Source organism: Ischnura elegans, chromosome 5, assembly GCF_921293095.1.
Source record: "Ischnura elegans chromosome 5, ioIscEleg1.1, whole genome shotgun sequence".
In the NCBI taxonomy this organism is placed as follows: domain Eukaryota; kingdom Metazoa; phylum Arthropoda; class Insecta; order Odonata; family Coenagrionidae; genus Ischnura; species Ischnura elegans.
Window position 1 is genome coordinate 86,846,698 of NC_060250.1, and position 24,498 is coordinate 86,871,195.

Below are 24,498 nucleotides of genomic sequence, written 5' to 3' on the forward strand. Positions count from 1 at the left end.
TGTCCAGTTTACCACACTTGGATTGGATTCCTCAAAGAATACTCATGATAATTCTGTGATGTTCAGGGTTTGCTGCACCCAAAGCATCATTTGTCTCCATGAGAACCATCAGGACTGCATTCTTTTAAAAGAGTTTTTGTCACTATCAATCACTGATTTAGAACTTTAATCATTGAATGTTGTAAATGATACTGGGTGTTAATGAAGAGAAAGATTCATTGCACTTTTGATGATGCTATTGATGATATTTGGTGATGCTTTCTTCAGTACTTGGAATTAATTCATAAATTAACATAGCTTCTAAGTTCTGTACCAATTCATCTTGAGTTATTTTGGAGTGCCCATTCTAAAATACTCGTTGTATATTATCTCTGAAAAATGAAGAGTTTGAGTGAATATTAGCTGCCTGAGGAAAAGAGCTAAATGACAACTTGCAGTCATTTTTTTTTTGTTTTAAATTGCTCCCAATCTTAGAATCCAGCCTGAGGATTTGATATAAAAAAAAATATTTTCTGCCAAGTTATGTCGTGCATCTCGCAAGCTTTCTAGTGTGATATTTGATTTGCAATAATGTATGGGTCATTTTACACTCACATGGGCTGGATTTTGCTTTAACCTATCAGAATTTAATGAAAACTGGTATGCATGTTTGCCTCAGCTAATAAAATATACTATTTGAATCATGTTACTAAGTTGAAATAACTGATTTTCACAATGCCAAATTTTTATTAGTATACAATTTTCAATGTCACATTCTTATGGTAAAGAGTCAGTTATATATAATATTGTTGAAGAATTATTTTTGTACAAAATTATTTTTTGGACGAGTATGATCTCAAGGAGTCGTTGGGATCCTTCAATCGGGGCCATTCAGACTTGAAATTGCAATTCATGAGAAGAATTTGGAGAAAGAAAGGAAAGATAATTTAATGACAAAAAATCTTCCTCATTCAGTCATTCTCTTATAAGTCAAATGTAGAATAAAAATTTGAAAGTTGCTTACCACTTTTGTAGTTTTTCTGGGAACACCACTTATTGAGGTAAGAAAGCGCTTGCAAGAGTGTAAACAACTTCATACAATACCAGAGAGATTTCAGAAGGATATGAGTAGCTAAGAAGCTTTAACCGACTTAGCATTGGAGTGCCCAATTTAAAATACTTATTGTATTTTAGTTTTAAGGTTTTCGCAGCGATTAGATGCACTACTATAATCCATTTTCGGGTGTACGTCTGCGTGCTTAATACTTATACTTATTGTATATTATCTCAGAAAAATGTATGAGTGAATATTAGCTTCTTGAGGAAGAGAGCTAAATTACAACGTGCAGTAATTTCTATTAATTTTCCATGGATTTGTCGCATCAATTTGTCTGTGAAAGGGTTAAGGCTATGATACATAAAATATACTTTTCATTATGAGCTATGAATTTTGAAATTGAATATGCCTATCAAATTATTTGGAAGTTATATTTTTTGACCTTTGAATTGTTATTTAGTGTGGATTGTTTCTTTTGTGAAGATGTTCGGCTCCGTCGGTTTGCAGAAGAAAGGAATGAGTTACAGGATCAGGTGCGGCATCTCAAGCTAGAAATTGAAGAAGTTCAAAGTCGGCATGGTAAAAAATCTGTTGGCAGTATATCAACGAGTGGGCAAGGTGGTGGTTCTGTACATCCAGTTATATCTTCCAGTGGCGCTACTCTCAATGGACCGGAATTAGATGTTCTTGATTTGCAGCGTAAGTCCTTCAATTGTGCAGAAATAAATTTAAGTTTTAAGTATATTTTTTAGATAATTAGGAGTATTTTTTTCGAAATTCTTTTCAAAGTTAATTAAAACCTTGATTGCTGATATTTTCAGATTTTACCATTTTCTGTTTTCATTTATCAAAAAAGGACTCATTCCCTAATTTGCAGCTGTACTGGTCTAGTTGAGGTGCTAAGTTTCATAGAATTCTCATATTTTGCCCAGGATACTATGAATGTGATACTTCGCTCACATTATATGATATTCTGTAATGTGCTCTGTCATCATATTTTTCTGTGTATTCAGTCATTGTTTTCAAGTAAGACAAATTTCAAAGATTCCTTTAAGGATGAAAGGATGACTTACAAGAGTCCCACTCAAAAGCTTATTTTAATTAAAAAATTCACAGAGATATTCAATTTTTTACCTTAAGAGATTCCCTTTATTTTAATTTTTTAAGATGCTATTCTATTTTATGTACTTGTTTATAATTAGATATGTATATTGTTTTCAGGTGAAGCAAATAAACAACTAGCAGATTACAAATTTAAGTTGCAAAAGGCTGAACAAGATGTGTCTACGCTTCAGGCAAATGTAAGTAAAGACCCTCATCAAAGTACATAATTGGAAAAAATTCCATTAATTTGGGGGGGAATTGCACTACTCCATAGATAAATTAAGCATTATAATTTTTTTTCTAATTTAATTGTAGAATTTATTATTTAAAGCTGTGTATGCAAAATAAAAATATCCTCTGTCTGTCTAAAATGTTTTGCTTGGATAGAAAATATAAGAATGTATTAAAAATGTTTACCTGATTGCAAAAAAGTTATATATATTTTTTATATAATATTTAATGCTTAATTTAGTAATACCTGATCAATGTGACGATTCAGACCCACTACTTTGTTTCACCTGCTCAGAACCACCTCTGCTTCAAACCAATTTTTAGTGTCAGAAAAAACTTAATAGCTTTTAGATATTCAGACTTGACCATTTCCTGTATTAATTTATCGAAAGAGGACTTACCTTGCACCAGTTTAGAACTAATACTTCTGTGAAATGGTTCTGCTAAAAACCAGAATGCTGAACCGAGGCCACCATTCATGAATGAAAAATATTAAACATTGTATTATGTATGTTCTAAAAGGACTTGGTTTAAATTGTCTAATTTGCATAAAAGTACTTAAGGCAGCCTATAGGGTATGAATGTTGGATAGAATTTAATAATAATAATTATATATATAAAAAGTCTGGAAAGGCTACATAATGTGATTTGTGATCAATTTCAGGTTGCACGCTTAGAAAGCCAGGTCATTAGGTATAAATCAGCGGCAGAAGCTGCAGAAAAGGTTGAAGGAGAGCTTAAATCAGAGAAACGGAAACTTCAAAGGGAGGTAAGTCAAATCTTTTAATATAGGTCCCTGAAAGAATCAGGGCTGTTACTGATAGACCTTATTTCCCTAAGCTATCTGGTTAGTTATTTTATTGTTTTTGACGCATTGCCCATAATCTTAGATAAAAAGATATTCAATGTCACGTTTATTAGGGAATAAAAGGAATATTGGGAACTCATGAAAGGTACACCGTTAGCTGAGTGAAGCCTTCGATTAAATTATTTGATAGACAAGAGCAACATGCTCTTATGTACCTTTGAGTGAAGCTTAAATCCATTTAGGAACCATTGAATATGTATGAGTTTAATTTTTGCTATTTAAATTAGGTTAATTGTTCACTTTTCTCTAGGAATGAAAGTGCGTGTGGTGTACGGGACAAAACTTAGAAAATAGCATGAAAATGAAAGCAGTGTGGACAAAAATAATTTAGTTAGAATTTGGCTTGTCAAATTAAAATAATGCCTGAAATGATATTATTGAACAATTTTTTTTATCCATATGTTTTTATTTGTACCTCATATTTCTAATGTCATTCTGAAAAATACACTTTTCATAATAATGGAGTAGAATAAATTTCAGGGAAGTATTTTCCTTATGAATTTATGTTAATTAATGTAATTTCTAAAGAACAACAATATTAGTTAGCTCTAATTTTTGTTTTGTAATTATTGTATAAGTTTTCTCTTTAGGCCTAAAATGTGTTCTTATGACAGGGAATGAAAATTTTTCCATCAATGATCCATCTGTTAACCATCATGCCACTGTAAAATTTCCTCTTTAACTATTTATGTATTTGCATCTCAATGCATATCATTATGAAACAGTCATTATCTTTGTATATGAATGCCAAAATACACCGGATTTAAATTTACACCAGATAAAATGAGTTGAGAATGACCTTGAAAAATATTGCACGGCAGTGGAAAAATTGAAAGTGTATTAAATTTGAATAATATTCTATCGAAAAAAAATAGCATATTTGATAAAATGTGATGAAAATGCTAAGAGCAAGAACTTGATGAGATATATTGTTGAATTTTATACATCATGATATTGCATGTAATGTAAAATATGGGAATAATATGTGTTTTAGCACTTCAACTACAGTGTAGTATAATGTTATTGATGACTAGGCTTCTTTGAGATATCCACCACAATATACAGGGAATATTTTTACTATTTTTAGGCAAAAGTATAGTGTTAATTGTACAAGATTCTTAAATAGTTATTAATTTGGAGAGTTATTATTATTACTTTTTAATTTTTATGATAGAATTTCATATCTCACTACTGAAGATGTTTGTTTAGTGACTCTAGTTGGAATGTATTATTTTTATTTTAGTTCTCTTTATCACTGCCGTAAGTTTCAAGTATCTTTATTTGAAGTTATAAGACTATTTTCTGACATAAAAAATTGTTACCACCGTTCTTACCACAAATATTTCTTTGCTGTCTTTGAGGACCTCCCTAAATTGTTTAAAAAAAGTGAATTAGTCAAACATTGAGGAATTTGATGAAGTTAATTATGTGACTAAAATAATATTACGAGATAAACAAGGGACAACTTGGATTGTAAATGACTATATGCATATTATTTATTGGTGGAAAGTGGTTTCATTATGGCCCGCGTGCTTACAAATGGGAGCTCAAATTCTCATTTTTCCTATGTAAAAGAATGAAGTGAGTATTTTATTCCTGATTTTGATTTTAATGGCAAATCAACAAAGGAACTCTAAAAAAAATTTAATACCTTAATATTGTGTTAAGGTTGTCTTTGAGAGTATTTTTTTCAGTTCATCACAAATTGCAAAATATTTTATGAGGTTTTTAATAAATCTTAGATTTAGATAAATTGTTAAAAACTGCTCTAAATTAAGTGACTATCGAGGCTAAGTACAGTTGTGTTAAGGCAAAGAATGGAGATTATAATTTTTTAGATTTTTGTTGGTAGTGTTTTCTTAGCTATTCCAATTAATTATTTCTCCCTTTTGTAGAGTGGTATGTAGTAATAATGTAATTAATAGCAGTTCAAGTATTCTCTATCCTCTGCAAGTAGGTATGTCTGTAGCACATTGGATATGGTATCTCTGTGATGTGGTAGATGAATGTGCCGTCTTAGTATTTGTTTCTGTCCATTGTTGGCATGTAAAGCCCCTTCAATTTTCTGTCTCTAAGATTTTTTCATTTCTACTTCATGTATGACTTTTATACAACTGTGTAAATCCAAAGGTTTATTCCAAATTATTTCATCAAAAGTCTGGCCAAGACATTTGGTGAATGATATGAACTTATACAACCTGTAGACCTAATTATTGGGCTTCCATGGGCCACAATCTTCAGGTGAGAGATATGCAACTGCGGCTGCAACTGGCTGAAGCGGGCACAGCTGCCCTACAGCGCCACTGTGAGCGCATCAGGCAGTCATCGCTGACAGCAAACTTTCTATTGGACTAACAGTTTGGTATGGGACATGAGTGACAGGGCAATCACAGCCTCCTCATTGTTCCATTCCACTGCTGTTAGGAAACACGTAGGGTTCGGTGGCACGAAGCTAGATCCTATTTCTTCTAGAAGTTTCTTTCTTTCTTTGCTTGTTGCTAATAAGCCCCCATTCCTTTACTTGGCTGCCTTTGTACACCCTATTTATCTTACCGTGTATTTCCATGCAACACGTATGTAACTATAGAGGCTGTTAGTCTCTAATGCAACTCATGGGGTTGCATTATTAGGTAATGACATTTTTGTTGAAGAGCTATTCATTATGCATATTATGAATTAATATTACCATTCCAAATTTCATTTGATGAATCTCGTAATGTAATGCAAGCGTTGAGGTATACCTGATGTCTCATCTGTAAACTTCAAGTAGTAGTTGACCTATGTCCATCTATTTGAGCAAACTGAGGAAAGAGTACACTCATGCCTCATACATCACATGTGTTCCTGGTAGCATAGAAGTGAGTGTCATTTCACAGGAACCATATTTATTATGTGTATTACTTGTTGCATGAACGGTGGTGTTGTACAATTACCTTGGGAATTCAGGAACCTGGATAGCATAGTGGTCCGTGCAGTGGCCAGGAAAGTCCAGAGTTGATACTTATGCGACAATGCAGCTCTGCCCCGCCCCCGTCCCTGGGCCATAAATGCTTGCAAGCCTACTACTTTACTAAGGCCCCTTGAAATTAAGGACCCAGGAGGGGCCATTTGGTCTTTCTCTCTAAGAAATTATTTCCAAGTTAGGGGACCGCATTTTTTAAGATCTGAAGCAAAATTAGGATGCAAATTTTGTCTTGCCACAAATGACTTGCAGATATCTCGCTTAAGATACCAGGGAAATAAAACATTTATCCAGGTCTGGGCCAATTTCTCTTTCCATTCAATGTGTATTCAATGGTTTTATATAACCAATGGCCTAAGTAATATGTATTGATGTCTTTGTGTAAAAATATCTTTTTGGAAGTACATATTTATATATCTGTTTCCTTGTATTATTTATTGTTAAAAGTTCCTGCTAAATTACAGCCAATTACTGCAACATATTCGGCATTGGCTGAAATTTATTTTGTCATCAATACTCAAAATCATAGCTAACCACTCTTATTTATCAAATTAATATGCCAGGAATATTATTTTCAATGCTTGAGGGTGTCATTAATGATGGTTGCTACTGTTATCAAAATAGAATACAGAAGTTTTTCAGAAGTGAGCTTTATGCTTTCGTGGCGGAACTCTATGAAGTCAATAGTTGAGAAAAACATGTGAACATTTAGGCAAATGGTGAATCATCTACATTTCTCATTGGCCAAAATATTGTGTTGTTTCCCTTCATTTTTTTAAAGAGAAAAATCTCCTGGATGCAGTGAAAAAGTTAATTTTTATAAATTGTTAATGGTCCAGTCAACACTTATGATAAATGCGATGGTGGTTGGCGTAACATGGTGAAACTCCTTCATGATGCACAAAGGTTAAGAAAAATACTTCGCTATTTCACAAAATAAAATATATTTGCGACCGGTTTCGATACAGTGTATCATCATCAAGTGCAACACTTATGGTGATAATATATTTAGTGATTTTGCTGAATGGCATTTGGATTGTTTCCTTGAGGAAAAAATTTACAACACAGTGAGTTTGCTATAGTTTAAATATACCTTAAATGAGGTGTGAGTGTATGAATACAAATATTGTACCGAGAAAAAGCTTTTTGGTTGCTCTTGGTTAAAAGCAACAGTAATTTTATTTCAGGATGCTATTTTGAAGGTCTTGATTCATTTTATTGTCATTCCATTGCATGGAAATATGCGGTAAAGCTAATAGTATGATTGTCTTAAAACAAGTGTCAAAATGTTTGATTTCCAATGATTTGTTTTCTAATGCCTTTGTAACTTTTAACTGGAAGTTTTTTTTTATAGACCTTTATCTTGCAGTTAATTATAATAACATTTCAAGCCATTAGTTGGTTCATGCATAGTGATGATTATTTGTTTTTATTTATTGAACATGCCTCTCCCTGCCACTCAATTTAAGTTTGCTCTATGAATACACTAGGCCCTCAGGAATTTTTATAGATCGAATATTTATTCAAATTGCAAGATTTTTTAAACATGGCCCACAAATATTCATCATGAAAGGTTTTTGCCTAATTTCAATATACCTTGTTATTCTTCTATAGTATATCCTTCAGTAATTCATAATCAAAGGTGTTAGGTGAGTAAGTGGGAGTTATATTTTAATGCTTGAAGACATATCGTGGATTATTAATTTTGCTGTCAACTTATCCAATGCAGATGTTATTCTATGCTGTACAAAAAATAGGAATCACAAGTTTGTCTATTTTTTAAGCGTCTAATGGGGGTCTTATATACATACCCATATCCCCCCCAAAAATCCTCTTATGTTTAGCACATTATGTGAATTACAACATTGTAAAAATCAAATTCTTCAAATGTGTCATCTTACTATTGAGCCATAAAATGAGTTGATTGGAAATAGGCTAGTAGTATTAGAATTAATGCTGTCTTTCTGACATGGTTGTGGCTACTATTGCTATTTCCCTTAAATACCATTTTTGGAAGCCTGTGGCTTTACCTATTAGATCCATAGTTTGTGGATTTGACTCCAAATTTACAGCGTTAAAAGGTGACTTCCTTGGAATGATTTCCTAGTGTGTATTCATCATATACTGAAAAAATCGTTGTGCATCCAACTGGGGTACCAAACCCCGATATCTGTCATATATAATGTCAGGAATGGATGATGTATATAATCACAGAGGCCAGTTTCTTAAAGATAGAATACAGAAGTTGTCATTTTGACTGCAGTTGATATATGATGGAAATAATTTGTTTTAATGCCTCTGAAACATTATTCAAGTGTATACTAATATTGTAGCTAAGCTTTAAGCTGATCTGTCTCAAATTTGGACCTGTAGCTTTCATTTGAGAAAAATACCCTAGTAAAAGGAATTAGACTTAAGGCAGAGAATATGGAATACGAATTTCTTTCAGTTTTTTTAGAGAGATACAGTGAAAGTCATCAGTCTGGAAGTCATAATTTGAGAGATTTTTGTTCACAATTTCTTTTTTAAAGACCAGGTTGACTTGAGCGTATACTTAGTGGTTTTTACTTGTAAGTGTATCTACTTGTATGTGTCACAGTTATTATAAGTGATAATTATCATATTTAGATTATTTTTATTTTACATTTTAGGTTTTTTACATGTAACATAGTTTTTATATAGAAAAATGTTTTGAGAACTATGTATTGCTTGCTAAGTGGGTGGAGGGTACTTTGGGTATGATATACTCCTAGAATTTTGGAGAAGGGTGTTCTTTAGGGCTTCCGCACACTGGCAACTTTAATCACTGGTAACAAAAAGTTTACTCACTGTAGAGTTGCTTGCCACCACGCATTGGTGATTAAATAGTTGGCTATCAGCTCAGTTTACTATGCATCTCGTGCAGCTACTTGTGTTGTTACGCTCATTTTTAAAAAGCTGATATAACCATTTACCTTTTTCATTATTTTTTTTAATCCCCTACACCCATCCAGTTTTCTAATAACTCCTTGCACACATCCAACCACAATGTTTTTTTTAAATCTCCATGTTCCTTGAGATGCGTATTGTATACCACTTGCCGCTTCTCAATAAGCTAAATAAACTTCTCAACGTCTATCACCATTGCTTAAAAAGCTATGAGACCTTTTCTAAATGCCAACAGCAAAATACTTCCCAAGATGCCCTCCGAACAAGAGCCGTCAAGCAACTGAATAGTTGACTGGGCGTGGGGTTGGGCAAAAACCCACGTTCTATTCCTGCTGGCAACATTTCACTCCCCCTGGCAATAGGTCCGGATGCAATTATTTAGTTTCAGCGACTAAAAAGTCTCCCATGCGTGGGGCAACAGTCTGTTCCGTGTGTTTCATTGGAACTCCTTCAAAGCAACTGCATAGTTGCTTTCCAAGAGTTGTCAGCGTGCGGGGGTCCTTATTTTTTTCCAGAATACTTGGTTGCCTATTGATAATCATTTTTGTTTTTCTTGAATCTGTAATTTTTATCATGAAATATATATTTATTGAATGGTGGCAAAGCATAAGACTGAAGTCATGTAATCGCATGAGTTTGATGAAAGGCAAATTGTTATATCTTTGCCAGAAAATTGCTCTTCAGGCATTGTACTGTTAAGTTTTAATTTTTTCTGCTCTTCTTGGTCAATAAATTTTTTTTAGTCATTAAAGAATCTAGAAATGATCTTATGCCTCACCACTGTTGGTTAGAACTCAAGGAATATGCTGCAAATATTGTTTTAATTTTTTTATATTTATATATAAATTTCCAATGGGCAAGTGCTTTTTATTAATAATTTTAGTGCCAGAGTTCTCAAAAAAATTTGTTTGCTGAAAATGCTATAAACTAGTACATGAAAAGCTATTTTTTTAATGTGATATCTTATTTAATTACCTAGTATTTTCTGGACTGATTACATACTATGTAACTAGTTTCTGTTAAGGTGTGAAGCAATATTCTTTTATCGGCCTCGGCATATTTTTTCAGCATCCTTTTTAATCAAGCTTTTAAATCCTATTCAAAATATCACTGACCTATACTCATTATTTTGAAATGGATTTATGGCATGTATTATATTTACAATTAGCTGGAAATGATTTACCTTACTGTAGTAATTTAGTAAATTTGCCTTACAATATGTGTTTAACCTTGAAATAAGTTCAATATTCATTTGAGAATTTAATTGATTGATTTATTTAGCCTTGACTGATTTATTATGATTTATTTAGCCTTGACTGATTTATTAGAGAGTGACATAATTGATTTCATTTTGATCATTTACTCCATTTGCTGTGGAAATGGAATTTTGCAATAGGAATTGCGTACCAGACACTTCCACTGGTAATCATATTCTGGATACCAAACCTGTGAACAATACAGAACCACATGTATGTAAGTTGCCTGTTTAAAAGAAATGTGTGCTTTCTTCAAAATTTGTTGATTCAATTAAATAAGCCAGGGTTCCAGTGTTTTGTTTTGTTATAACTTTGGCATTTGTTGATATAAAAGTGCATAACAGGTTTCCTAAGAGTTTCTGTTGTGGCTACTATTGTAATAGGACCTTCTGTGTTTTTATCTCTCCATCCTGCATGACTGGTGATTCTTGAATACGTACTCTCATACATTTTAGTTGATATAACCACTGGGTTTACCATTTGTTAAATTTGACATGTTTAATATTTTTCATCCCAAAGAATTAGCCCAGTTTCTGTGAATTAAGGATTCCAACTGTTCACGAAAAAACAATTTATTTGTTGATATCTGTTCGTTTTCTCTTTAATGGAAGTGTCTTTATCTTTATTTTCTCTTTATTTTTCATGTTGGAAATAGATATTGTTCGTACCTATTTGTTTATGTTTTATCCATTAATATCAAGGTTTTTATAATACTTTTTTGGTACTGAGTCTCATTTTGAGCTGCAGAAATTTCTCTGGACAAATTGTCATTGATTCAGGGAAACATACATGCATATTTAGTATAGTGGAGGCTTCCTTCGAATGAGATTTTGCTTTAAGAGATTATTTCAATTTTACCTTTGAGGCAGCAATTGAAAATAAATGCAACCGTCTCAAAAAAGATATGCTTGTACAGTGAGTCCTCGTTCTACGTCACCCCGTTTAACGTCATTTCGCGATAACGTCACGAAAATTTTGAGACCGTCACTCGTTTATCGCACCTACGCTTCGCGATAACGTCAAGTCTTTTAAATTTTGCACGAAAAAAAAGGCGAAGCGGCGGGCGTTGCAGGCTGTTCGTTTTGTGGGCGGTAATACAGTCAGTCTAAACGAAGTGTAAAACGGTGTGTTTATTATTAATTGCGATTATGGTTTTAGCAAAAATTTCTGCAAAATGAATTCTTGCGTAGGTGCGCAAGGTTTTACTTGACATAATGGTTTTCAGGAACGTAAAAAGTGATTTCGAGGCATTTTTCCGTGTAGAACTCGGAGTTTTTGTCGTCACTTTTTTCGCCGTGTTCACAATAATTTTGGTTCCTTTAACTGCGACGATGTTTCAGCGATGATGATGCCCAGGCGACGCTCGCCCGGGCGACAACCATAGTGAAGCTGAAAAGCAAATGCTGGAAGATACAAAAATGGAGAAGGATTTACGTCACTGCTGCTATTGTCGTCGATGAAGGCAGGAACACCTATTTATGCCATAGTTTGGCATTCCTATCGTAAAAAATGCCCCAGATATGATACGCTAACATTTTTTTTCGCGTTGAAATTGTGAGGTCTAGGAGCCGTTATTCACTTTTTACATTGTTTCTTATGGGATATTATGCTTCGATTAACGTCATTTCGTTTATCGTCACATTTTTCAGGAACGGTAAGTGACGTTAAACGAGGACTTACTGTACTAGAGGTAGTCACTGCCAAAACTAAGTCTTCTCTGAAATGAACTGCTTTCAAAATGAACAGTTCTCTAAAACTCCCTGTTCACTGTTTCACTGCACTGCACTCATGGTGTGTATTTGAGCCAGTAGGTATGTTCAGCAAGACATATTTTGAACTGCAGCTCAATCTAGCTTTCTCTAGCAAGTGTGTTGTGGTTACAACAAATGGCGGTCACGATACAGACCATCCAAGGCTGCTGAAGCCTCATCATAGACCACCAAGCTCCTCCCCTATGCCCTCCCCGTACTCCCCTATTTTGCCCTGAGTCAAAACAAACAGCAAATGCACAGATGAAAATGTCAGTTTTCATGTGGGCAGTCAACAGTTTTACTGCTGAATGATTCGTCTGAGCATTCATTTTCATCTGGTTGTTTGTTTCCTCTGATTTTTCTTTTCCTTTTGGTGTTCGTTCTTATCTGTCCGTTCATTTCCTCTCGGCATTCGTTTTCATCTGGGTGTTTGTGTTCATCTTGTAATTTGCACTCATCTTGCCGTTTGCGTGTGTTCATTTGGGCATCTGTTTGAAAAAATTTGGCCCCAGTATTTCTCAAATTACTTGTCAAGTCTGTTTCTGCTGTACCACATTATAGTTTTACAATGGAGAGGAAGATCTTCCAACTCTGCCGGAGAAAGTCGACAAAAGTATATATCCATCATTTTTGGAGTAATGAAAAAATAACTGTGTCAACCAACCCAATTTGATGACACATGTCATTTTACAACATTTTCATGAAATAAAATGGTGGTCACATAACTTAATTCACATAAATAATCCTCAATATTATTTTTCATATTTTACAGTTCAATCAATATGTTACAAGTTTTTCGGTTTCACATTAAATACAGGAAAATATTTTTAATGTTTCATTAAGATTTATTTAACTATAAAAATAATAAGTAGGTAAGGGACTGAAAAGTAGTAATCAATCACACAGAACGTCATTCTGGTGTAAGTTCCCATTATCAATTTGAGAAAAAGTTTGTTTTACTTCTTGGAGAGAATAAAATTAGGCTGAAATTGTTTCAATTAAATATTGGTCTAATGTGATATCAGTAATTACTATTTTACCATATCAAGGTATTTTAAAGGCTCTTTATTGCTAATGTTTAAAATATCTACCAACCTTCACAACACAATTTAAAGGAAATTATGTTGTGTGAGGAGGTACCGCATTTACTCGTGTAAGCCCCGCCCTCTCGTATCCTGTGCACCCCCAATGATGGGCTGGCTCGGAGGAACAAAATTATTTTACTAAAAAATCAATATTTAGCCCTTATTCCTGTATCATCATGTCATAACATGAATTTAAAATCTTTTAATCGAAACAATTCGCCTAAGTTTATCATTGATGTACGTTTTTCACATGAATGAATTGGGTAACATATAATCAATATTGGCACCCTAATATCCAACTAAAAAAATCTCCTGGACTATGTACGATTTCAACCCGTTATTAACGAATATTACAATGGAGGATCTTCTAGTCGGCCTCTAAATGTGTTGTCACCCACCGTGCTTTTAAATGGGTTTGCTGTAGTCACCACTACCATCGCTGACCGACAAATTGATCCGAGTTTAATGGGGAAATAAGGTATAATTAGGGGTGTCAACGGAAATTTACATTCATGATGATGTTATTTATCAAATTCAAAACTCTTCAATGCTATTCCTTGCAATTTTAAACTTTAACTTGAAAAATGTTGGAAAAAAGTAGATTGCGTTGCACTCAACACCGGACTGCGGACATTTTTGAAAGCCAATAAAAATGTGACCAAAGTGGCGACAGCAATCAACCTTCTATGGGATGGAATTGGGCGTCCTTTATGCAGTCCCCTTGCCGTTACTATTCAATACAGATGTCCTTTGGCAAAATAACAAATGAAAGTAGATTGCCGTGCTTACCTTAGAGATGCCTTATAGCTGTGGTTTCGTCTGCTTTCTGCACAGAAGGTGTGAGCTAGGATGATACTGGAATGTCTTAGGAGCACACGGAAAAACTGAACTCAATGTGATAGCATTTATTACACTATGAAAATAACTCGTGGAAATAGAATCTCTAATGAATATTTATATTTTAAGAGTTCTTCTTTTTAGTTTTCGTCACTACCACTAAGGTCGGAGTATATCATGTCCTCACTCATACTATCCCACACCTCACTATCTTCGTTGCCAACCAGTGCATTAGAAATGCAACATTTTTTAAAACTTTTTACCACTAAATACTCTGGAATTTTCTTCCATGATGCTAAAATCCATTCACAAATCTGCATCTGCTCTGGTTTTTTTATTATTCCCAAGGGAGTTTCTTCATGCATTGCACTTGACATCCCATCCCTGTACGGGATTTTAATGTTTGTTCTGAAAAGTCTATTTATGCAAACGTCTAAAGGCTGCAGCATTGAAGTCATGCCACCTGGAATTATCACCTGGTTTGTATTACCTTGTTGCAGCCTTTGTTTCACAGGTTCTGTCAGATGCCCACGAAAACTGTCGAGAACCAGCATGCTTAGCAGCCGTAGTAAGGCACCAGGATGGGATTCCCACACGCATTTAATCCAGTCCATGGCCATGCTATGGTCCATCCAACCATTTTCTTGCGCTCTTACTATTAAACTGACTGGAGTTCACTTTCTTGGGGAGAGTTTTCCACTTAAAAATAACATGGGTGGAAGTTTTTTACTGTCTGCCATCGTTGTCAACATCGCCATGCAATGTTTTTCATAACCACCGCTTCATACTTGAAAGACTTTTGGCCAATTTTATTTACAGTTGTTTCTGACGGCATCTCAAAGTACACTGGAGTTTGGTCAGCATAACCAATTTGTCCCATTAAGTAATCATGTTTTTTCCCAGCTAAAATATGTATCTCTGGAAGTCTTGCAGCTTATCTTTATAAGCATTAGATAAGCGCTGGAAAATCGTCGTTGTTCTCCTAATTGACAGCCTGGTTCTGGTAAAAAAAAATCGTTGCAACCATCCTCTGCTCGCCTTAAAGTGTTCTGAAGCAACACCTAATTCGCTAGCTATTTCTCTTGCTTTTACCTGGCACATTTCTGTTGACACTGCATACCCATACTGTCGTCGATCAAATATGTATGAAGCCAGTCGCCTTTCAAGTTCAGGATATTTTGCACTTTTACCTCTAAAAGCTCTCGTAAACTTTCTTGCGGATAGCAGTTTCTCTATCATCTTCCTCCAGTCTCTGATGCATGATTGAGATACACCATGTGTCCTTCCAGCTGCTCTATTTCCAATTTTTTCGGCATCTCTTATAATACATAGTTTTGTTCTAACATGATACGATCAGAATTTCACTTCAGAATTCATTTTTAGGATCGTAAGTGCACTTTTTGTATAAAATGTTAAATGAATCCAACTCTTTACCTCCTCTCAAGCATGGAGCAGATAGGGTGGAAAGAAAAGCATGTATAACCTCAGAGCATACAAGTCTTGCCACTGCAAAGCTAATACTCTGTCGTCTTTTCAATGTAGCTTGAATGTTTACGCTGGAGTGGCTACCTATTATGAGAGACATGTTTCCACAGATGCCGATGCAAACTGCAATTATGACTTTGAAAAGACTTTAGGTGTCACTCTCCCTTACGGCAGCTTACAGTATACAATGTACAGAGAGATTTGAATATATGTAAGTCCTACAAAATATCATATTTCGCATGATATACACACGGTAAGTGCTTGGTAGCGTGGTGTTTCTAATGTAGCCTTCTCTCAAGTGTCGTTGTACTCCCAGACTTAGGTAGAAGGACGGTTTTTCTTTCAAATATCTTCAAAATGCTTTACAAGTCCACTACTATGGCATACTTACCAATTCACATGTATATGTTCACCAACTCTATACTCTGGAGGAAAACCGATAGTTTTTGAGGAAAAATGGTGTGAGGCTTTCATGGAAATTTGGAGGATTCGTGTTAGCAGCACACCCCCTTTTTTCACTGGCATTTCTGGAAAAAAGGTGTATTGCTTCTACGAGTAAAAATAGTAATTAAAAACAATTTTCTTTCCAAAATTTATTTTTTGTTGAACTGTAATAAACAACATCATGGAATATGTGAGAGACACAGATTTGAACGTGTATTCTTTTTGCTTTCAAATGCACTCATTTATTGATGTCACCTTCCTGGGCTATTTTCACTATTGAAGTAAATCTCATCAAAAACATTCAAGGAAACTTTGATTTTGGGGAACAAATTCTCAAATGCTGCTTGATATCCATTACATTACATTTTAATGATTGATTTAATATCACGTAGGAAATTTATGTTATGTGTTACTGGTTAAGTTCAGAGGTAGCGTGGTGTGAATATAAATGTCTATGAGATGTTTAATATACCTTAAAAGGAAATGTATGGCAAAAGTAAGTAGCCATGCCACTCTGATAATGCTGTGTGTCTTTACTGCATAATTCTTGACAATGTCTAGTAGTTTTTCTACATTTCTGTAAGTTTTTATCTTACCTGATGGCTGTCCTCAATTTCATCTTCTTTACCATAATGTTTACCGCAGTCTTTAGTACTTCTGATCTCCATTTGTGACCTTTTTCTAGGTTGCATGGAGTCTCATCAAATGATTGTATTATTGCTAATGATGTGAGCGATACCTAGATTTTGAAAAATTATTTGCCATGTATGCTTGTAGATAGATTTAACAGATCTTTATTATAGCTGATGAAGAAATTATTTACATTTTCCCTATTTTTTATACTATGTGAAATTTATGAATTTTATAAATTTCACCTTTAAACGATTTTAAAATTTTTGTTATAATTCACTAATTACCTAATTAAGTCTCTTGAGGTATTTACTGTAATTTTGAATTGTTCTTATTTTTTAAATTGTCTTTTATCATTCATTCTTAATGATCTCTTATATATAATTCAAGCTATTACCAGTTATATAATTCAGTGAGAAGATGGTGTATAACTTTCATATGGATATTTTTATAGTTGACCAGTAAATTGTAAGAATTTTAGTTTGGGCTCATTGGATAGGATCCATTATAATTAGCAGAGGCTGAAACACAGGAATTTTGATGGGGGAGAGTCTAATGCTGGATTGATAGTGTAGAAAAGAAGCAATGGAAGAGTGGGCATCACCCAGAAATTCTCGTAAATGTGCATTACTTTGTCTAAGTGGTCAGATGGGAGGGTGGATGAAGGAGAATTTGGGGTGATGTGAAGTTGGAAATAGGATAAATCCATTTAAGGGGATAAGAACTTCATCGAGGTATAATGTAATAGGCCCTACATAATCTTAAACTGAGCCAGTTATTTTTGCAGGCTATAGAGATCTCTTCACTGTTTGTCATATTGTAATTTTTTATCTAAAATAGGTATACTATAATAAAATAATTAGTATTGAAAAATTGAACATAAATGTGTTTTCACTGTGCAAAGCTATGTCCTTATAATCAGAGCATGGATATTATCTCAGGTGCTAAAACCTTTATTCCTTCCTTGATTTTTATACTTTTGAAGGGATGCTTTTTTCAGGGAATCATTATAATTATTTAATGCTTAGTGTGCTGTGGAGGGTAATTGTACTCCTCCAGTCACTTGCCCAAGAATGCTGGGGGCATACTCACGCTCCATTTGTAGTGTCACTATTAGATTGTTGTAATTCAGTTTGCCAACAATGTCATGTAAGTGCAGATCTTTTAAGATGCCAAACTTTTGTATGTAGTTCCAGAATAAACTTCTGGCATTCATCTACACACCTATATTTTTGCATTATGTTGTGATTCATAATTTTTTGCTATAATACTGCAAAATCGGCAAAAATACTATGGAAATTTTTATATAGTTCATGGGAAAGTAGTTGGCACTTGAAGATTAAGTGATTAATTTGCTCCAATTTAATGCTTTTACTTGATTCGACCATTTTGGCATTTTTATTATGTTATTCGTTATCACAGTATCAGGTTATCATTGGATGAAGTCAGCCTGCTCATTATATTAATTCCTTGGGTGCATAGGCTAGTAAAACAGAGAAATTTTTCAAATATTTGTAAAGGAAACCTATTGAGAATACAAAAAAAATGCATATTTTAAGACATAATCTTGATGTAATAGGTGGCTGCTGTAATGAGAAAATGAGTCTGACGCAGTAATAACAAAAAAGTATCAATGCAAAAACTGATTGAGGAAAAGCATTTTAAGTTAGAGTCCACGGTAGCATTCCACTAAATGTGAACCATAGAAACATCTAAAATGAAAAAAGAAAGACTCCTTCCTTGGAGAGAGGTACTTGAAATGTTAATATAGATTCCATAATGAAATAATCCCTAATTTCTCATTGCTTCATTGTTGGGGGAGTTCGTGGTCATTTTCTGAAATTCATGTTAAATATTTCGAGCAAATCGAACCATTTCGAAATGGGGAATTCCGCTTGTAAGTCAAGCTCATGTACTGCAAGGCTACCACTTGATTTTATTTAGTGATTGTTGAAAGGGGAAATATTTGAGTTTAATGCTTCAGAGCCTTTTTTATGGGAACATATTAGTCATTTAATCCCATTTATGGGTTGATTCATGCACCACGTATGACAAACATGATGTCTGCAAAATTTTAATGAGACCTGTCATGGTTTACAGCAGAGAAGAGGAAATGATAGCCAGTTTTATAATTTATTTGGGGAACTTGAAACTATTGTGCTTAAGTTTGAACAATTTCCGAGACCAAGTTAAATGACACTCCCCATGTAAGAGCTTGTTGATGAAATCTTGCTTCATAACCTCTGCAATTGTAAAAATATGTGTTTATAATTTATGTATGTGATAAATGTTTAAACCACATCTTTCCCTTTTAACTTATTGTTTGCCTTACAATAATTGGTGTGCAATTTTTCAATCCCAGTGCATGGTGTTTTGACTTATTACTGGTGTTGGAGAATGTTAGAGGGGCTGATCAAATTGACTTTAAATATGGACTGATCATTTTTAATTTTTCATATAAAATGAAAACAGAGTTCATTTTCTTTAGTATACTTAAATGTCTATAGAAACAAGATGTGGATTATTCATGGGAAATTTTAATTTGATTTTAGTATTTTCATAATTTTTTGGAATGGGGTTAGAAACCATATATGTATTTAATTATTCATTTTGTGTTCATAATTGCAGTGAAAGTACCTACCTATTTACTGAAAGTTAAAGTATAAATTGTTATTTAATTAGAGAATGATTATGGCTTGGTACTATGTCACATACATGGAATGTCATTAACATAACTATTTTAATCTTCTTGATCTTATTATTGATTTTCAGTTAATTGAAAATAATTCCTTTTTTTCAGCTACGAGAAGCCCAGACAAGGTTAGAAGAGCTTGAAACATCTAATACCCATCTACAAAGAAGGCTGGATAAGCTTAAAAGTGCTAAGTCTGCACTTTTGAAAGACCTGTGATGTTCAGCTCATCTAATTTTTTTTTTGAAGAATACTATCGTTGATCACTAGTGTCCAGGACAAGAGTGGGAATTTTTCTATGCAGAATTGCCATGAAGAATATTGTAAATGCTTTCATGAACTTCTAATGTGTTTTTTACTGGTGAAGTTGAGACTGTCCCAAGTGACCATTTTGTTGCTCTAACACAGTTTGTGGCAGACAAAAATGCAATAAATACAGTGCGTGTTTTTATTTGCTACCATTTTACCAGTCTTTGCCCTCATTTTTGTGCATTAGCAGTTCACTATTTTATAAAATGTGAAACTGATGAGTTGAGGGCTCTTGTCTTCTTCACAATCTTGTCTGTTGTTATTAATTCTACTTTCCTCCTTGCCTTTAACTATTTCAAATGCATTAATTTTTTGTAATAACAAATCTTTTGATTTACTGTGTGGTTTGGTTGTGTGCTCAGTGTGCCTGCATTAAAAATATCGTACATTTTTGAGCCAAAATTGTTTTTAAACTGGTAGCAGGATTAAACTTCATGTCAATCATGTGTATTTGTGGTGAAGTAACTGAGCTTTTCTACAATGAAATCTTGGAATATTTTAGAACTTTTTCCACTTTGAACATAATACTGTGAATTCAGTTCATCTGTGGTTGTATGAAAAGGGAGTTGATAGCTCTTGGAAGTGCACAGTTTTATATATGCATTAATCACATTTATGCTTAGATTTATAATTTGGCATGTAGATGTCAAATCTATATCTATTGCAAAGTGCACGCATCTTGCAATAGAGTACCTAATTCAATAGACCATGACTTAACAATGGATTTTGGTTGGTATGGTTATCCTGAAATTATTTTTGTAATACTCCTTCATTAATGCCAATATGACTCCTCTTCAGAAGTGCCTGATCATGAAAACTGTTTCTACATAATTTGTAAAGGGTATCTTATAAGTGCTGCTGATTCATGGTAGTAGCATGTTTGTATTCATTGTCAGGTGGTACCTTAATGCTTCGTGTGGACTTTGAATGAAGCTGTGGTTTTGGTGGAAATTAATTATTGAGAACAGGAATCATGGAGAAGGAAGGAGATTTTAAAAGACTATGGAAACTAATGTGATCTAGTAATGTGTTTCTGAGTGTACAGATTGTTATATAGTTTAAAATGACAGCATCATGGATAATGCTTTTTCTTCAGCCCAATACCCCAGATTTAACCCATGGAAAATATTTATTATGCAGTGATTTCCTTGCATACATTGGAACTGTGAGATGTCATAAAAACTTGACAAAAACAAATTGTTTTTATTCTGTATCCTACCTTGTTTTAGCTTAAGGACATACTTGATTAGATAGTGATGAAGAGGAGTATTTGGAGGAGGCCTACACTTCATTCAATGGTTTGCCAAATGTAAGATTTCACTTTAAGAATTCACCGTTTGCCAAATGGATTAATCTTCATGAAATAGAATGACAGCTTGGTACTTGACTGATATTGTTGAACTCCATTACAATGAGAATAATTTTGGGAGCTCTGCTCAATGGTTGAAATGAAGCCTTCTTTTCTTTTGGTCCCATCCTTTAAGAGAAGGCCCCTCCTCCCCACTACTCTCAACCTACTTCACAACCCACGGGTGTTATTTGTGGCATCATCAAATTCCTTTTTGGCCTCATTTGGGATTAAGATTTTTAAACAAGAGAAAGGAGGTTTCATGTTAGTTGGACAGCTAAATAGCTGTAATGAGGCTGTCAGGTTAGGAGAAAGATGGCATTCGCAAAAACAGCCAGCGTTAACATTAAGTTGGTCAAAAAAATATCACTCGGAAAATAGGTCGCAGCAGGTCAAAAGCAACTACAGAAATAGAAGTATACCTGGATATCGGGTGATGGAGTAAGTATGTAGTGGGTTTCAAATTAAACAGGAAAGCTGAGAATGATAATTTCACAAAAGAAAAGTGTTGACTGATGTGATAAGTGATGTTACTTTAAAGTTGCGATTTAAAAATGACATTTGAAAGCAATACGGTAGTTTCCTTCATCAAAGAAAACGAAAGCCATTGATTGCGATTCATTACCCACCATTAGTCTATACATGATATACAAGTATTTGGTGTTAGAAATTCCAGTTCAGACAAATTTTAATGGTCAATTTTAACTTCATTTGAAAAACGCCAGATTGGCGGCTATGCGATGCCACTCCATGTGACATCTCGGGGACCCAGATGCTATATGAGTAGTCAGAAGTTTTACATGGTCTGAGATTACCAATGTATGCATGTGGTACAGAGCTCAGGGAAATATCTCTTAATAATCACTTATTAAAATTGTCTATGTTTGGAAAGTTTCCTTCGTTTGATAGGGTATAATCCTTATTTAGCTGACCGCTACCTGCTAGCAGGGTACTCTGCTACCTGCCTGCATCATAGTGGTGCACATAGCCTCGTACCAAGGTGGCCTCACCCAGCGGCAGCTGTCACAAGGGCTTTTCCCAGCATTCATACTTAGCTGTCGGGTTTTCACGCGCTTGAAAATTTTCACTTTTATTTAATTGCAAAAAATAGATATCGTTATTTAAAAATTGAAAAGAGTGAAATACATACTCCAGGAGTAATAATCTTTCGATTAAGACAATAAAAAAATAGGAAAACACCCTGTTGGGGAAACGCTTAACAGGGACTGACTGCCCTCAAGTAAGAGTTGGAAATCTGATGCTGTTGCAAGGAAGAAGACCATATTTAATCTTCCAAGCTTGTGGTATAGAATGGATGGCACTATAGTTTTTAACTGAAATTTTCATTCTGACCAAGAACTTCTCCGCACGCATTGTATTACTCTTCAGTTTGAGGGGAATTCTAAATACTTGATACGTGCAGTATGACGGATCAGTACAGAGAAATCACTCCCGTTGTATTCACTCCTATTTTCCAATTTTTAATGTGCTGCAACTCTTCTTCACCTAAGTACCAGCCGCCAATGTATAAATTTCCATTTTTTTCAGATTGTTGGAATATTTTCTGCTCACAGTGGTAAACAACAGGGATACTGAATGAAAATTGTACAAACTGATCCAAAAAAATTAGCATTTATGCATTAAAATTTATATCATTTTTGTGCCTAAACCCAATAGTTCACTTCCACATATAAGTCATTTTGTCCCAGTGTTGACCCGGCAGTTGGAGAACAGAGTTATAAATGTCACTGTTCTCCAATATCATTCTGCCTGATTTTTGTCGCTTCAATTCCTTAAAATGTTCCTTCTCAGCAAACCTGGCCCATCTCAAATAATTTATTTTCTATGCAACTTTTTGAAAATCTGAAAAGGATAAAAAAACTTAGATTATGACAAATATTTTAAATACTGTACGATGAAGTATAAGTTGTTTATTTTGTGCTCTGTTGCTTAAAATAATATTCCTCAATGGGAGATGAGGATGTGACAAATTTCACATTCCCTAATTTTTGTAACAGATATCATGCTTTTTCGCATATCCTTAAATTTTCCATATTTCATTATTTGCGGCTTAAAAGAGGAAGATAAGTTGGCCTTACTCGAATTACTATTTCCACCCCAATTAGTATGTCCTCTGAGTAAATAAAATAAAATGATGTTGTAATTAAGCAGTTGACCAAATGAAGTTCATCTTCAAGAATATGGATATTTTAAGACCCTATATACCCCATTGAATAGTTAAGCGTAGTTTAATCATGATGAGTCGAAGGATTTAAATTTTGAGCACCGAATGAATGATCCTCAGTGGTGAGGATTGCGACACATCTTATGCTTTTTCCTTTTTTAGAAAGTACTAATCCAGTATTTTTTCTATTTATTTACGACAATTTTGCACTTTAAAGGTATTTAATTACGAAAAACTTGTAGTTTCACATTGATATTTTTAAAAATTTCAGTTTATATAGATTGTTAGGACTGATGGAAGATTCAAATTGGCGGTATTTTTCGTCGCTTGCTGTGGCTCGCTTCTCTTCGCGGCCGAGCTGCCGACGTGGTGGTTATTAATTAGCTCACCAGATGGAGCTAGTTGAAAATTTGTCGTGGGGCGTCAAATGTCTAATGTGTATTCCTGAGGCTACGTAAATAATTAAGAAATTGTAGTTAAGTACAGTATGTTATTTTCTGCACGACTTAGTTTACAGATAGCTATTGAGGCCATATGCTGAAGATGTTTTCGAATTTTTTGTGTGAGGTAAGTTCATGCGATGATTACTGTCTGGATTAGAATGACTGCTGGTCGTTTAATATTTCCGATAAATTAAACTTTATTATGGCTTATTATCAGAGTATCATGTACAAGTTGGACTAGTAAAGGTAGCTATTCTACTCTCCATTCCACTTTTTCACTTTAGTTTGATATTTTGAACCTTAATATATGACCGGGATGTTTGAATTTGTTGTTAGTTGAATGTCAGATGAAATGGTCATCAATTCATGCATTTATTATTATTTAACTGTCACGTTTAGGCTAATTTCTTCTCCCTGAAGCTTAAAATTTTATCTGCGGTCATTGTTCGCTGTAAGGCATGCCAATTAAATTCGAGAACGCTAATACATCTACTGAGTCCCCATACATTCAAGTCAATCCAGTCCTCTGCGAATCATTGTACGTATGTATATGTGATGGCACGCAGAGAAAGAATTTAACGCTCATTTGAATTCTTGGATTTGTTGGAATTTTTCAAGTTATTCTTAAAAATTAGTATCTGTTATTTATTAGCCTAACGTCTCTGAGCGTGAGATCTTGAGTATTCTCGTTGATTAAAAAAAATGATTTTTAGACCAAAAAGATTCTTATGTTGCCTTTTGGTGCTGATACGACTGACTCATTGCAGTTATTCTTTGTCCGTACTGCATCTATTAGCATGAATAATGGAGTATGGTTATGGAAGAGCCCTTCAGTTGGCATAATGTAGCCGTCCCGATTTCTTGGAGAATAGAATAGATTTAAAACCCGCTCAGTGTATATCCT

At 34.2% G+C, this 24,498-nt stretch overlaps 2 protein-coding genes across 7 annotated transcripts in view; both read left to right on the top strand.

Moving 5' to 3' along the window:
* The window catches only part of LOC124159195 (leucine-rich repeat flightless-interacting protein 2), a 54,670-nt gene extending 33,859 nt beyond the window's left edge, over nt 1–20,811 (top strand). For 2 of the 6 annotated variants that reach the window (XM_046534839.1, XM_046534836.1), the window contains 4 exons: nt 1,520–1,735; nt 2,258–2,337; nt 3,036–3,140; nt 19,418–20,811. In XM_046534839.1, coding sequence (XP_046390795.1) covers nt 1,520–1,735; nt 2,258–2,337; nt 3,036–3,140; nt 19,418–19,528 — 512 coding nt within the window. In that variant the 3' untranslated portion in view covers nt 19,529–20,811. Of the gene's footprint in view, nt 1–1,519; nt 1,736–2,257; nt 2,338–3,035; nt 3,141–5,480; nt 5,671–10,525; nt 10,603–19,417 lie in introns of all 6 variants that reach the window. The other 4 variants (XR_006864918.1, XR_006864917.1, XM_046534837.1 and 1 more) reach the window with 4 other exon arrangements.
* A 2,747-nt stretch (nt 20,812–23,558) lies between these two features.
* The window catches only part of LOC124159198 (glycoprotein-N-acetylgalactosamine 3-beta-galactosyltransferase 1-like), a 118,478-nt gene continuing 117,538 nt past the window's right edge, over nt 23,559–24,498 (top strand). Inside the window, exon 1 of the mRNA XM_046534843.1 lies at nt 23,559–23,718. The gene's annotated coding sequence lies outside the window, so the exon portion shown is untranslated. The remainder of the gene's footprint in view (nt 23,719–24,498) is intronic.